At 35.7% G+C, this 14,529-nt stretch overlaps 1 protein-coding gene across 8 annotated transcripts in view; it reads left to right on the top strand.

Moving 5' to 3' along the window:
• The window catches only part of RYR2 (ryanodine receptor 2), a 345,759-nt gene that overhangs the window by 90,104 nt on the left and 241,126 nt on the right, over positions 1-14,529 (top strand). For all 8 annotated transcript variants that reach the window (XM_071739054.1, XM_071739056.1, XM_071739057.1 and 5 more), the window contains exon 2: positions 1,454-1,573. In XM_071739054.1, the coding sequence (XP_071595155.1) occupies positions 1,454-1,573 (120 nt within the window). The remainder of the gene's footprint in view (positions 1-1,453; positions 1,574-14,529) is intronic.

Here is a 14,529-nt window from a genome sequence, read left to right on the forward strand (position 1 = left end):
GGTTACTGGAGTTTCCATTCTGCTGGTGGGGTTATTTAGGAAGAAAGACTAAGCAGAGGAGTATAGCTGCAATCAAAAATCACTATTTTTTACCTTAATGCAAGCTTTTATTTGAATCAAGTATAATTAAGATTAGCAAATACTAATTTTGCACTTAAAAAAAAGAAAAGCAAATAACCCACCCCCTCCCTAACCCTCACATAAAACACTCTGGGTTTTAATGGATGTGACTTTTACAAAGAGTACACAGGAAAACTTTTAGCTCTGCATATTTGGTCTTCCAGATCTTTGACTTGACCTTTAGAGATTTTTCTTTAATAATTACAATTTTATATTTTGAACTGCACATATAATTGATGCAAATATAACATTTTCTGGATCTAATGTCTTACTGGAAGCAGTTACAACTTCTTGCCTTTGCAAATGGCTGTGGATCATAGATAACATGCAGCTTGGGCTCTGCTGGTGTACAAGGAATTTTGGTTTACCTACACTTTAGGGCTATGATTTGGAATGTGGGGCCAATTAAAAAATGGTATCAGGAATTAATTTTTAAAGTATCTGATTAAACTCCTCTTTAATCTCTTTTTAATTAAATACACATTAATTTAGCTTAACTTAATTACTCGACTAAAGTAAATGAAACCAAATAAAAGGCCAGCTTAATTCAAGATGAGTGTTTACAAGTGACTTCAAATTACTCAGTTCAATTTTGATTCACATATTTATTTAATGTGATGAAATTTTATGAATGTCCCTATGCAAAAAAGCTGTCTGCTTGAACAAAGTTTTTTGGTAAACATGTCTGCCTTCATGTGTGCATTTTCTTAGCCTCATTCTTTTCTGTTTCCAGTTTCATGCTTCATCCTTTAATTTTATTCTTGTATTTTATTTACAATGTTAAATACAACCTCTTCATCATTATTCATGTGGAATTTATTATTGGAAACTCTATTTTTGCTTCATAAATGAATGGGCAGAACAATATAATTTTTCCTATTCTTAAACAGAAAAGCTCTGCTAGAAAATAAACTCATGACAACAAAGTGTTCTTTGTTTTTAACATAATCTATAATTCTGCAAAGGGATTCTCCAGATCATGGCTATGTTACTTTGAAGAACTGGGATTTAAATAAGGGTTTGCTTCTGTTCTTTCATGTTCAAGATCTTTTTCAACCATATTGCTGGAAGGATTTAGTACCGTAACACTTGTATTTCATGCATACAGACTTTAGTTACAAGGATAGGCAAACAGGAAAAGCACATCTGTAGTTATTATAATAATTTCAATTGATTTGCCCACATTCACAACTTGGAGAATAAAAATTTTGTTTCTATTCAGTTCTGCTCCAATTCAGGGATGCTGGTTCTGAGTTTATTTTTAAAATGCTTCTGCAGATCTTGTTGGGTCAGAAGTATAACCAGTTTTGGGTTTGTTTTGTGTTTTTAATAGGATGATGAAGTGGTTCTGCAATGCACTGCAAATGTTCACAAGGAGCAACTGAAATTGTGTCTTGCTGCAGAAGGATTTGGAAACCGTCTTTGCTTTTTGGAATCCACTTCAAATTCTAAGGTACTGTGGAGTGTTTTAAGTGTCATGTATGAAGCTATATATACAGCTATAGCTGTATAATATTGCTTGCTTTGATGTTCTATACATAAATCTGTCTAGGAGAATGACCAAATCAAATTTATCAATAACACAAGAATATTTAATCCTCCTTCAAAGTATAATTGTTCCTTCGTCGTGGCCCTTTGGCTGGGCTCTAATGCTATTCTGTCTTTTGGGCTCACTTTAAAACCAGTTAGCTACTGAAGGTTATCTTAGTAATGTGCTTGTTGTGCTTGTTATTTTGGTTCCCTTAACTCAGTTTTAGTAACCTGCAGTGCAGTTTTTGTGTACTGCAACTCAAAGACAAATTTGGTTACTCTTAAGTCTGCAGGAAAGAAAGCAATCCTTCTATTTGTGAGAACTTATTATTCTGTCACGTTTGAATTGAGGAAATTATTTACGTCCTTCTGATTCCCTGACTGAGCTAAGTAATAGTTTAAGCATAAAACTTCTCATATAATCAGTTTTTTGTCAAACCCTACTACAACCGATATACAAAACCCCTCCTTTGCAAAAATTATATACATGCAAGTTAATGTTTTGAAGACCAAAATGTGCCTTCTGAGGGCTGAACTAGTTTTGTGACAGAAGTAGAGAGTGTACCTGGACATTTTATTTATACAAAGGGAAGAATGTTCCTTAATGTATTCTTCTTTCCTTCAGCTAAAATATAAATCTTTGATGAGAAAATAAAATAAAGGTATAGAGCATCTGAAAAGACATCTAGAAAGATTCAGAGTAAAAATGATGTTTTTTATCTTGCTGACAGCCATAACATCACTTCGAATTTCTCTGATACATTTGCAGAGTAATGCTTCATTTTCTGTCTCATAATTTTGAATGTATTATTCATAATCATAAATTTTTCACTAGGATATTAATGATTCATTATAATAGCAGTGATCTTGATGAATTCATTCATACCACTCTGTTTTTAGTGAACCTTTTTAACAATAAAAATATACTGGGATGGAAGTGGTTGTAGTGCCACTTGCCTGTAATGCTAGAAAAATCTATGTAATGAATTTCTTATCATTTATTATGTTTGGATATTAAATCTACAGTCTCTCTCTTGCTATATAAAACCCCTGAACATTCTTGTCTTTGAGGAATACAGTGTAAATTTCTTATCAGTTTCCTGTGTTTGCTTCTTGATGCTGCTTTTTCTCCCTGTTTTGTGGAGCAGTATTTATTCTGCTCAATCTGCATGAACTTGGGAACAAAAAGCAAACAAAAGCAAATCCATACGGCTCATCCTTCTTTGAATTTTTAAGGGCTGACAGTTTCTAGAATGAGCTCATTTGAAGTCATTTGGAGATATAAATACAGAGGGAACCATAAAATTGCCAGTTCTTAAAACAAAGTTGACTGCAAATAAGAGTAAATAAAATATTTTTCTTCCTCAGTCTGTGTCCATACAATGTTACTATTGCATTACACAAGGAAGAGCATAGGCAATATTACAAGAAGCATATGATAATTTGAAAGAGGTTCCAGCAGAGTTCCTGAGCTAGTTGAAAAATTTCTCTGCATGACCTTAAAGTGCATATTTTCCATTTGCACTGGGATTGTGATGCACTTTAAAGCAGGCAAGGATAAGGTACCAAAGGATGCACCAGTGACAGCCCAAATGCAACTTATAGACCTCAGCTATCCTCTGGGCTTGTGTTCTGGAGAATGTTTGATACAATCCTCTGCTTTTCTTCTGTATCATTCAAGATGTTTCTCATGGTGGTGTAGCTGATAATTTATTGGCACAGCTTTTTCACATGCACTGTCATGCTCTAGGATCATTGAGTAATTCATACTATAAAGATAAAAGTCAAATTGAAGATCTATATTGAAATAATATTTTCTGCAGCTTCTGACTATTAATACTTATCCCATTACCACACTGGAAGGCCCATTATAAAATAAATTTTATTTTGTTCTCTTCCAGTTTACAACACAAAGTTTTCCTTGGAGGGTCATGTAGATTCCCTTGGTGTTGGTTGAGAGCAATAGATTTTGAAAGCATCAATGCTGAGAAAAGATGGATGATGACAGTTGAACATTAGCAAAACTTTAAGAAGAATTATCAGTTCACATGTGTGCAGATTTCAAAACTGTTTCCAAATTTCACTTTTTTTCACTTTTTTTGGAAGCAATCTCTGTTTATCGAATCACTTTAGTGAGCAAAAAGACCTTTGCATCTAAACTCTGCAAATCTCCTGGGTTCCTGTATATCTTATGAAGTGTTTAAATAAGGAATTAATTTGTATTTGAAGCTACATTACAGCTTGGTTTTAGGCTTGAGGTTGGTTTCATTGTAGCAAATGTAGGCCTGTGCTAATTACAATCAATACACAACTATTTCTAAGAAGAAATGCATCTTATCACAAAGTGGCTTTTTATGGAACCAAATTTGAAATGTATCTCTGTTTTGAGATTTGTTGATGTTTTTGTGCATTGGTTTGGTCTTGGTACAGGAAGAGAGTTGGGGTTGTTTAGCCTAAAGAAGATACAAGGAAAACCTTATAGGGGGGTCTTGCAGTACTTAAGGAAAGACAGGGGAGAAGTCTTTATCAGGAAGTAGGAAATGTAGTGATAGGACAGGAGGTTATGGTTCTAAAGAAGGCAGATTTAGAGTAGATTTTAGCAAGAAGGTGGTGGGACACTGGCACAGGCTGCCCAGAGAAGCTGGGGCTGCCCCCTCCTTGGAAGTCTTCAAGCTGAGGTTGGATGGGGCTTGGAGCAACCTGGTCTGGTGGGATGTGTCCCTGTCCTTGCAGGATAGAACTAGAGGATATTAAGGTCCTTTCTAATCCAAACCATTCTGTGATTTTATACAGTCTAGCAAGTGCTGAGTAAAGGGGAAAAACATTAACTCCAGGCTAAGCAACTCTCAGAGCAGCCCAGGGGAGGCTCCTGCCCTTCTCTGCTGCCAGGGCACTTTGCAGGCACCTTCCTGCCCTTTCTGCAAAGCTGCCTCCAGGGCTGTCAGAGCCCAGAGTCAGTCAGAGGGTACTTGGCCTTAGTACAGCAAATGTCTTCTTGATTTGAAATGAATTATTTGTGACCCAGTGGATTGGATTGCAGTTGTAGAGGACACACAGAGGAACTCGAGTCTGTATATGCAATAGGCTTGGGAAGATCAAGCATGGGTTTTTGTAACATCTTTTTTGAGTTCTTCCAGAGATTATTCTCTAGATTTTTCTGATAATGGAATAAAAAAATATTTTGCACTTTATGCTATGTCTATTTCATTAATTATTTTAGGTTGGGAAAGCAAGTAAGATAAGTTGCTTCACTTGCTCTATAAATATAATTTATCTGCTACTTTGAGGAGTATAGCAGCTTCCTGATTGTTGCTCAGAGCATGTCATCCAGTTCCTCAAAATAATCCCATCTGTCAAAAACCAAAATAATAGTTAAATGAGGTGTCCAGTATAAATTACATGTGATTTTATTTTAATAGGAGACAGTTTAGGGCATAAAGTAATTAGGTTAGTACAAGGTACACAACTGACTTTCTCATATACAAAGGTGTAGTACCTCAAGTGAAAAATAGTATTTCAATCTCTGCCAATTTCAAAGCAGTTCTGTCTCAAAATTGGTGTTCTTCTAGAAATAGGTTACATATTCCAAATGTGTTACAATAGCAAATATATAAACTGTCAAAATTTTTTAACATTCAAGAAGTTGCAACAGCTAGAATAACAAAATTCAAGGAAAATATTCTGGAAACAAAGTTTTAAAAATGGTTAGTTCCCTTATCACATCCATTGATTTCTCCAGCAGGTCTTCTGAAATGTCTATGTCTTCTAAAAGTGTAAAAGAACAGGTTGGTGTTTGTTGTTTTTTTTTTTTTTTTTTTCTCTTCAGTGTTCTATAGTTAATTTTGTTTCATTAGTGTTTTCTATACTTTTAAATCTGTTCCTAGAGTGAAATACCATCCCTTTTATGAAAAGATATAGAAATAGCTATCTTACCTCAATGCCTGGTGAGATCTATTTATTAACATTTGAAAATTAGATTGCTGCTTTTTATATATAAATGGGTTGCTAGAATGAGGAGGTCCACTCATTAAAAGATTACACTGTCTGCTATTGAGTGATTTTTTTTTTTTCCTTAGGCATAAATAGCTCACTGAGTGTTGAAAATCAAACAAGCTGAAGCTGTGTTTCAGCAGCTCCTGAGAAGGATACTGATCAGTGGTGCAGAATTAAGAATACCCAGCTCTGGGCCAGTCACAAATAAGGTCTTGATTCCTTCTGATCAGAACACTCAGTTGTGATTTTTTGATAAGCATAAGGCTTTTTTTTTCCCTCTTGTTTTTATGGAATGTGGTAAACTCATCTGCTTTAATTCCATGATGCTCTTACCTTAATTCCATGATGCTCTTAATTATGAAAGAATGTTTTTATAGCAGTAAAAAAGACTGATGAAAATGGTGGGGCTTTCTGTTTTGTTTTGTTGTGGTTTTAATTTCTTTTTTCCTCTTGAGCTGTCAGAAATTTGAACTTGAGATAGAAGGGTATTGAGGATTTTGGAAAATCTAAAAAGCCACTCAATATTTTGTAAAGTGAGGAAAGGCTTCAGATGAGGACAGGGCTTGGTAACTTTTTTTTCGCTTTTAGCATTTGAAGCATCATCACTTTTTTTCCTGTGGCAGGGCATGGTTGCAATACTTGAAGTGTTCTGTAGATTTGGAGCTGGACTGGCATAAATAGTTCAGTCAGCTGGGACAGTCTTCTCCATCACCCAGAGCTACAGGTACCAGTGATGCTCCATTTGTTGTTGGTCCCTAGATGCTGCTGTTGTGTGAGGGAATAGAAAATAAAGACTGATGGGAAGAGTGGCACACTGGATCTTCTGCTACCAATTCTTTGAGGGTTTTCTTTGCCCTTTTTGGGGTCTGTTTTCAACAAGTAGGTGAATTAGTAGGATTTGGATAGGTAGCTGTGCTGGAAAGGAAGAGGAGAATGAGGGGAGGGAAGGAAGAGAAGGATGGTCACCTGGCACAGACAAGATTACAGGCATGATTCTCCAGTATTTACACAAGAAATTTCTATGCCCACAGCCAAATTCTCTGTGCATGTCTCTAGACAAGGATGTCAGCATGAACTGTGGGCAGGGGCACTGCCCTGAACTTGTGCTCTGCCTCCAGGAGAAAAACTCTTCTCCATCTGTCTTCCAGAGTGTAAGATATGAAGGCTGGTTCTGTCTTGCACTGCAAACACCTGAGCATGTTCTCAGTGCTAAAGACAAATCATCTTTCTGCCTCCAGAGAAAGTGAGCCTTGACAGCTGAGAAACAAGACCTATGCTGGGCTCCTTTTGGTTTCATTAATCCAAAAGGATAAAAAAGCACATGGTATCCTTTTATGTATGGGTACAAGTAGATGCTTTTCAAGCAGTTGCTGACATCATCAAATATCACGTTTAAAAAAATTTGATTCACTGACAAGTCAAGTCTGCATTGTCAGAAATCTGCTATACAGGTTGTTTTTTTTTTAATTTTTAATTTTTTTATTTTTTTTGTGTATTTGTTTTATTCTTGTTAGCTGTCCTTGTTCCTTTCAGTGCTCATGTTTCAATTGCGTCCTCCTAAAAAAAATTGGAAAAGACTGTGAGGGCCTTGGCAAGGCTTTTTTTGTAGCTGCACCTGCAGGGCTGTCACCATTGCCTTTGTGCCAAAAGGAATGATGAAATATAATGGTAAAGATGACACTTAATCTTATGTAATCTCATGTTCAGAGGATTCCATTTAGCAGACAATCACTAAGTTCATTGATTTGAATAATTTGAGTGAAGAGTTAGTAATGAATTTGTGCAGAGCTACACATTAGTTGCCATAGTTTGAATGCAAAATTTAGATATAAGTTGAAGAATTTGTCACAGCCATAGATCAGAGAGGATTTTGTTCAATGAATCATTCTTTCCCAATAGAATGTTTTTTTTATGCAAGCAATCTCAAAAAGAACCTGGTATACTTTACATCTGAGTGTAGTCTTATGTAATACAGAATTTATATAATCGTAAACATTGTGTATATTATTAACATACATCAGATTAAAGTTTTATGACTTTTAAATCTTGTACAAATCTTGAGCCTAGCTGCAGATGTCTAACCAAAGCCATCAGACCTGATCGTGATCCTTGCACTTAAGCCCATAAACCAACAGAATTATTTCTTGAGATGGAGGGTGAATAATTTAAAATGAACGTGAAACGTTTGGACTAGAACAAATGCTGGGTTAGATCCCTGTGGATCTAAACCAGCAACAGAAATACAGCTTTAGATCAGCTGAAAGATGTGTGTAGTATTAGGAGGCTTCATAATGCAACTTGGCATCCTTGTACTGCCATCTGTAACAGGTTTTGTAAAAACTAAACAGAATGTGCCATAACTTGCAAGGCATTACAGACTAAATAATGTATTCATAATATATCCAGCTTAGGAAATCTGTTGTTCTTACTGTTCAGATTGGGTCTCCTGCTGCAGCAGGTACTTGAAATTTGAAATACATCCAGGAACATATGACTCTGGTTTTACAGAAATGTTCATTATCAAATCAAGTTTTGTCACAGATATACAGTGAATTTTACCTTGATGAAGCACCACTGACTGCCAAAAAGGAAGTAAAAGCTCTTCCTGTCTGCAAAATGTACCTTCATGAATATGAGGAGTTCCTTTTTCAGTCACACCCACTTACTTAATATTTAAAAGCATGATATTACTGTAGGCCAGTTCTCTGGATACATCTACCAATAGTTCTCCTTGCTTGTTAGGGGTAATTTAGGGATGTGTAACCCAAAAAAGATAAAATAATAAAAAGATCAAAATAATTTTGTAGCTAGGGGAATTAATTAGGTGATCATAATACTCCAGGCACTCTATGGATTAGTACATAAGATACATATCTATGTATGATGTCTGCTATCAACGAACCAGTGTAAGGCAAATTTCAAAATGCTAATTTTATTTTTAATATTTTCTTATTTGTTTCATATTGTTAGTAATGTAAGCCACCCAGTGATACCCAAAGCTGTATAATTTGTCATTTCACCAACAAAATGTAAGTTGTAGTTTCTACAGTCAAATATGTAGTTTGCAACTTTCTTTATTATCTAAATGTCTGTTTAAAATAAACAACACCCCTGCAAAATGTTTACAGGAACACAGTGGTGAGTTTTTTGTTTATATATATATATATTTTTTTTTTTTTTTGCTTGGGTTTTTGTTTTTAATTGTAGATGAAATCAGGGAATTCAGATTTGGGAGTTCAAATTCTGGTATAAAATAATTGAGGAAGACCTTAAGGATCCCATTAAATCAGTTTTCCTGTATAACTGTGTACCCCAGTAACTGTTTAAGCCTCTCATGATTAAAAGTTTAAAATACAGGATGAAGCAGATACTATGCTGGAAAATCTTGTCTAAGATAAAGCTGTGACACAAGCACCACGGTGTAAGAAGTTCAGGTATTCAGTGCACAATCCTGTAATTGGTTTGATGAGTTTTCTGCAGGCTTTTGAAAAGCTTCCAGTTTTCTGTGCTTCTGCCTCAGACCCTTTTTAGTGACATTCCTATTAAAAAGGAGCATTGCCATTATTGCAGGATGGCTTTGTCTATTTATTTGCATTTTGAACGTTCTGTTCACAGCAATGTCCTCACACAATTGCATAGCTGATGGGTTTTGCTGGTTGGTTTTATTTATTTTTTTCCCTCCATTTGCTATAGAGGCCTTGGGTCTCTCAGTAATCTCGTGACCAGGTGTAGCTGGACACAGATTATTTGTCTTCAGGTACAGTAACTGTACTAAAATGAAAGGAAGTCATTGAAAGGTCATCAGAGTGATACATGGAGCAAAACTGGAATATTTTGAGGTGGGAATTCTTCCATGCTGTATGCTCATTCCTGAGGGAAGTTACAACCAGTAACTTCCAACCAGTAGTTGGAGCTTCAGGCTGCATCATCCTGAGTAACATCACCAGCTCACACAATATTCTCACACATATTCTGCTAAATCCTCAGAGCTCAGCAGTTTAAATGTTCTCTCTGCTGGGGTCAGAGCAGAATGCATTTTGTTACTCGTTACAGAGCAGTTACTTTAATTTTAATTGGGCTCATGTGTAGCTGCACATCTGAAATCCTGAAAAAACCCCAGATTCATCAGGCTGTGTTTCAAATTAAGGACACATGAAAGTGCAAATGTTCATTTTAAGCCCTTTAGACAGAGGCTGTATGGGGCAGCAGTGTCAAATTGGCTGTGGAAAAATTGGCTTCACACTTGAAATCAAGGTATTGGTACTTTGTACTCAGTATATTTAAACACCCTTGGGCTAAATCTGGCTCAGGCTCCTGTGAATAATCCTAGCCCAATGGGCTCTCAGAAATGAGGGCAAAAGAATGCAGCCTATTAATAAGTAAATCTATGTGTTTCTTTGACACGAGTTATCAATTTATCTGAAATAAAAAAGAAAAAAAAAAATAAATTTTTTAAAATTGCTGTTGTTACTTAGGACTTTTTGGAACCTTTTACACTTGGGTGGTGATTTTCATGATTCCAGGCTTTTCCTTCTGGTTACTTCCCCAAGAAAAATAATCAAGGTGATTTGTGCTTTTTCAAGAAGAGGGAGCATGCCTTAACTTGCCATCATAACTGGAACAAGAGTAATTACAACATCGAACTGAAGGTGTTAGTTTGTAAATTAGTCTGGGTTGGAAGGAGGCTACTGAGAAAGTAAAAATAGTTTGGAGGTTGAAGGTGTATGTGAGTGTCCCTGTGCTTGAAACCCAAATGTAAGTTGTTTTTAGTAACTTTTTTAATGCTGGCAGGGGAGTTTGCCATAGGCAAGTACAAGAATATTTTTTTCTGGTCTCACAAGCATAAGAGCAGTTGCTTTGTTTTGCATTAAAAAAAAAAAAAAAAAAAGGGACCAGATGGAAAAAAGTATGATTGAGTTCTTAAAGACCGTGCTTAAATGCAGAAGGTCAAAGTTCATTCTGCTTTTCCTGAGTGTTTAATTACTTTTGTTTAATTGCTGTAATATTGCTGTTTGTTTGAAAACCAGTAGCTGTGAGTGATGGACAAACAGGATACATGAACCACATGGACACCTCCGGTATTTTTTTTTTTCTTGCTGAACCAGCTTGTTTGTAATAGCTGGAGGATGGGAGTGTTACTCTGGTTTCCCACAGCATAATTAGAACCTTAAGGTGTCCTTCCTCTCTGTCTTGCTTGTCTTGGCCTTCTCAAATACAGAAATTTGCAGTTCTGTGGGGCCTCAGTGCAAGGATCTGGGACAGCAGTGATTTTGGGCTTTTGTGCTGCCTGCAAACTGCTGGTTGGGGAGTCCTGTGAGCTACAAGGGGTTGAAACTAATGTTCCACCTCATTGCATGTTTTTCCTTGTATTATAGAAAGCAATAATCTAGGAATCTTGTAAATCTTGTAAATACACTGAGTCCCTCTGAACAGCACCAGTCAATGTGTCTGAGCTTTAACTCCTCAGGTCTCCCTTCCCTACTCGATATAAAGAATGTATTAAGGAGTGGGGAACTTGTTCCATCTTCTCTGTTTTTGCTCTTTTCTTGACATATTTACAATACCACCTACAAAAGGCTTGCCTTTGCATGAAACCTGAATTTTTACACACCATTAAAAAAAAGCATAGGAATCTAACTCCACTGGTGTGCTCCTGAATGATAAGCAAACAGTCCTTTAAAGCAGCAGCTGTTTGCCTAACAGATTAGTATTTTGGGACCTTAAACCAAAAAGTGACAACATTTGAATTTTTAAGAAGCTGAACAAATAAAGCAAAAAAAAAACCAACAACAAAAGAAATCACCTATTAGTCTTGCAGGCATTTTGATTTTGTACTTACTGAAGGTGCATAGTAAAATAAGCATTTTTTTACAGCATTCCCTGTATGATCAAATGAAAGTCCATGCACTCAAGCAGGGGCTTTATGCATTTACACAGATACATGTGTGTATCCATTTACACATATACGTGGTGAGTTGTTTTTTAAAATAGATAATAATGTTTGAAAGTATTTTTGCACTTTTTATGAGCAGTGAAACTCCCTAAATCCATGAAGGATATACTGGCAGAAAGCTCTTACTCTTTAGGCCTCCTTAAGCCTTTCTGTCCCTGCCCCAAATATCTTCTAGGGTTTTTCTAAGACTGCAAGAATGTTATGACTAAGGATTTACTTTTTTGAGTGAACAGCTCTCAATGTATAATTCTAATTTATTTGCTTTACAGAGGTGAATGTGTATCTTTTAAGATAAATGTATAATTTTTGGTTTAGTTATTATTTTAAATCAAGTAAATGAGATCACAGCAGTCTGGGATGCAAAATTATCTGGCAAACACAATATACCCAGTCTGAATCAGAATGGACACGTTACCTTTAAAAGAAATACAACGAAAGGAAGAAAATTAAATAAAGAATTGAGTTATGGCACATAATTCATCCTCATAAACTGCCTTTATAATTTATTAATTTTTTTGCCAGTCAGTAGGGGCTGGCACGCCTAAATTTTACTGAAGCCCATCTAAGCTTGTCTAATGCTGGTGGGAAAGACTGAAAAATCTGTGGGCAGTTGCATTTAATTTGTTTTGCATAATTTTAGAAATTTAATTAAACTTGTGAACAATTATTGACTCAACCAAAAATGTATGCATTATTCATTTACTTCTAAAAACTGATTGGCTTTACATATGTGTAAAGAAAATATTGGCTGCAATTTAATACTGTAGGTGCCTAAGTGTATTTTGTCATCTTGCCACAAAGGATTCTGGTGACTGTGTATGGTTTGCTACTTTAAAGCTGTGGTGCCCAGGAAAAATCTGCATGGATTTTCCTTCATTTAAGGAAAATTTAAGCTGACTCAGCATAAATTCCCAGTCCCCCATTCCAGCAATATTTGATAGGCACCAATTTTCCTGGCTATACAAGTTGGCTGTTGGACTTAGCAATGTGAAATGGAAGCTGTAGCTGTTGAAAAAAAAATCCTTTTAAGTTAATATTTGGTGTCCATTATTATGTTTCATCATTGATAGCTTATGAGATAAATAAACAGGTTTTGCCTCTCTTAGACATATTGATTGACATTCACTGTAAAGTGAATGAATTAGTCATTAGTATTGGGCTGGGGTATTCTGGAAGGGTTGGTGTTTATATTTATTTGGGTTTCATTGTTGTGTGTCACAATTCCATTGTGAAATCTTCAGCTATGGTATTAATTTATGAGTAAGAGAATCTCTCCAAATGTCCTGTTGGTTATTATGTAGGGATAGGATTTCTACTGAGCCAGGGTAGGCCATGGCAGCTATTACAGCCATTGCAAAAGTTTTTTTTTACATTATGCACTATTTACACATTACAGTTATTACAAAAGACATTCTCATTTGTCCCAATTGTTTGATCCTGAAAGATTACCAGGTTTCCTGCTTTGAAATGTGATTGTTGTAATGTGGATGGTTTATAATAAATATGGCCACATATTTGGATGACTTTCCTGTTGGATGTCTGCTATGTCTTTCCTAATAAATAGTCATTTATTAAGATAATCTTTCTGATGCTGGGAGAATCGAAGGGTGGCTGCTGCCTTCCCAGGTTCTAAAGCAATTTCACTCTCACAGCTGATAATATCCCTAGCTTTTTCCATCACTTGTTGAAGTAGATACAAATACAACGTAATGTCTAAGAATAAAAGCGAATTGCAAAGTTTAATGTGTTAAGATAGAATTTGCAGGATCAGCATGAAGTTAAACAAAATTATTAGTTAATTTGGAAGTGTGCCTAGACACTCTGTAGCTTTGTTGATCCCATGTTGGGTTTTTTAAAATAATAATTAGCCTGGAATTTTTCTAATTACCTCGAAAATTACCACATACCCACTGCATTAAGGTGATACACTGTTATCTAATGTTCATCTAAGCTTCTGGCTTTAGCACCACATTTTGTAATGGCTTTTCAGTTGCTTGACCTGATTTATCCCTTGAGGCTGAAATTTAGTTGTGTGGCTTTTTACTCAATGTCACCATTTTCTATAGCTAAGAGGTTTAGTTTTTCAGAGAACAAATAAAAAAAAGAGAGAGAAACAGATATCAGTAATATAAATGCATTTGACTTGCATATAGTTAGAAAAGAAACCAGAAGGAGAGGTGGAAGATAAGAGGAAAAAAAATACCTCTAACTTCTCCTAAGAGATGGAATGTACTAGAAAAGAAACTAAAGAAAGTAAATACCTTATGGGGAATTACAACTTTAAAGCAGTTAAGACAATCTGTTTGGTTAACAATAGCCTCTCATCACCCTTAAGAACTTTCAGGATCAAAATTGTTTCCAAATAGCAAAACCTGATTATGATATAAAAATTTGATGCTGTTTACAAGCATAAAAGAAAATAATATAACTGTGCTTATGTAACAACAGCCTAAGTAGAAATAGATTTCTTAGGGATTTTTATAGGAGATTGTGAGAGAGGGAAACCCAAGAAGTGGGTTCTTTCTGAGTGTTCTCACATCTTCAGTTTGTACAGCTTAAGTTTCAGGTAATGCATTTTCTTTGGCAATGGTGGGTTCCACTGTGACCAGCAGATGACATTCACTACTTGGAAATAAGAGTAGGTTTTCCCTGTTGTGTCAGCTCATGTAGGGGTAAAAACTAGTGACTTATTGTGATAAGGCATAGACTACTGCAGATGAGTGTTTATCTTTGATACATCACAGAAAGCATGCTCAGTGGATCAAGGTTTTTTCACTGCTGGGTTTGTCAAATCTAACACTTCATTTATGACACAGTTCTGCACTCAGAAATGTAGTTAATATATGGAAACCTTGTATCTGTGTCCACAAGAAGGCATTTTCTAAAAAATTTTTAAAATTGGTTGCTTAGGTCAGGTTAACAAGATCTGTTAA

The sequence above is a fragment of the Heliangelus exortis genome, chromosome 3 (assembly GCF_036169615.1).
Source record: "Heliangelus exortis chromosome 3, bHelExo1.hap1, whole genome shotgun sequence".
NCBI lineage: Eukaryota > Metazoa > Chordata > Aves > Apodiformes > Trochilidae > Heliangelus > Heliangelus exortis.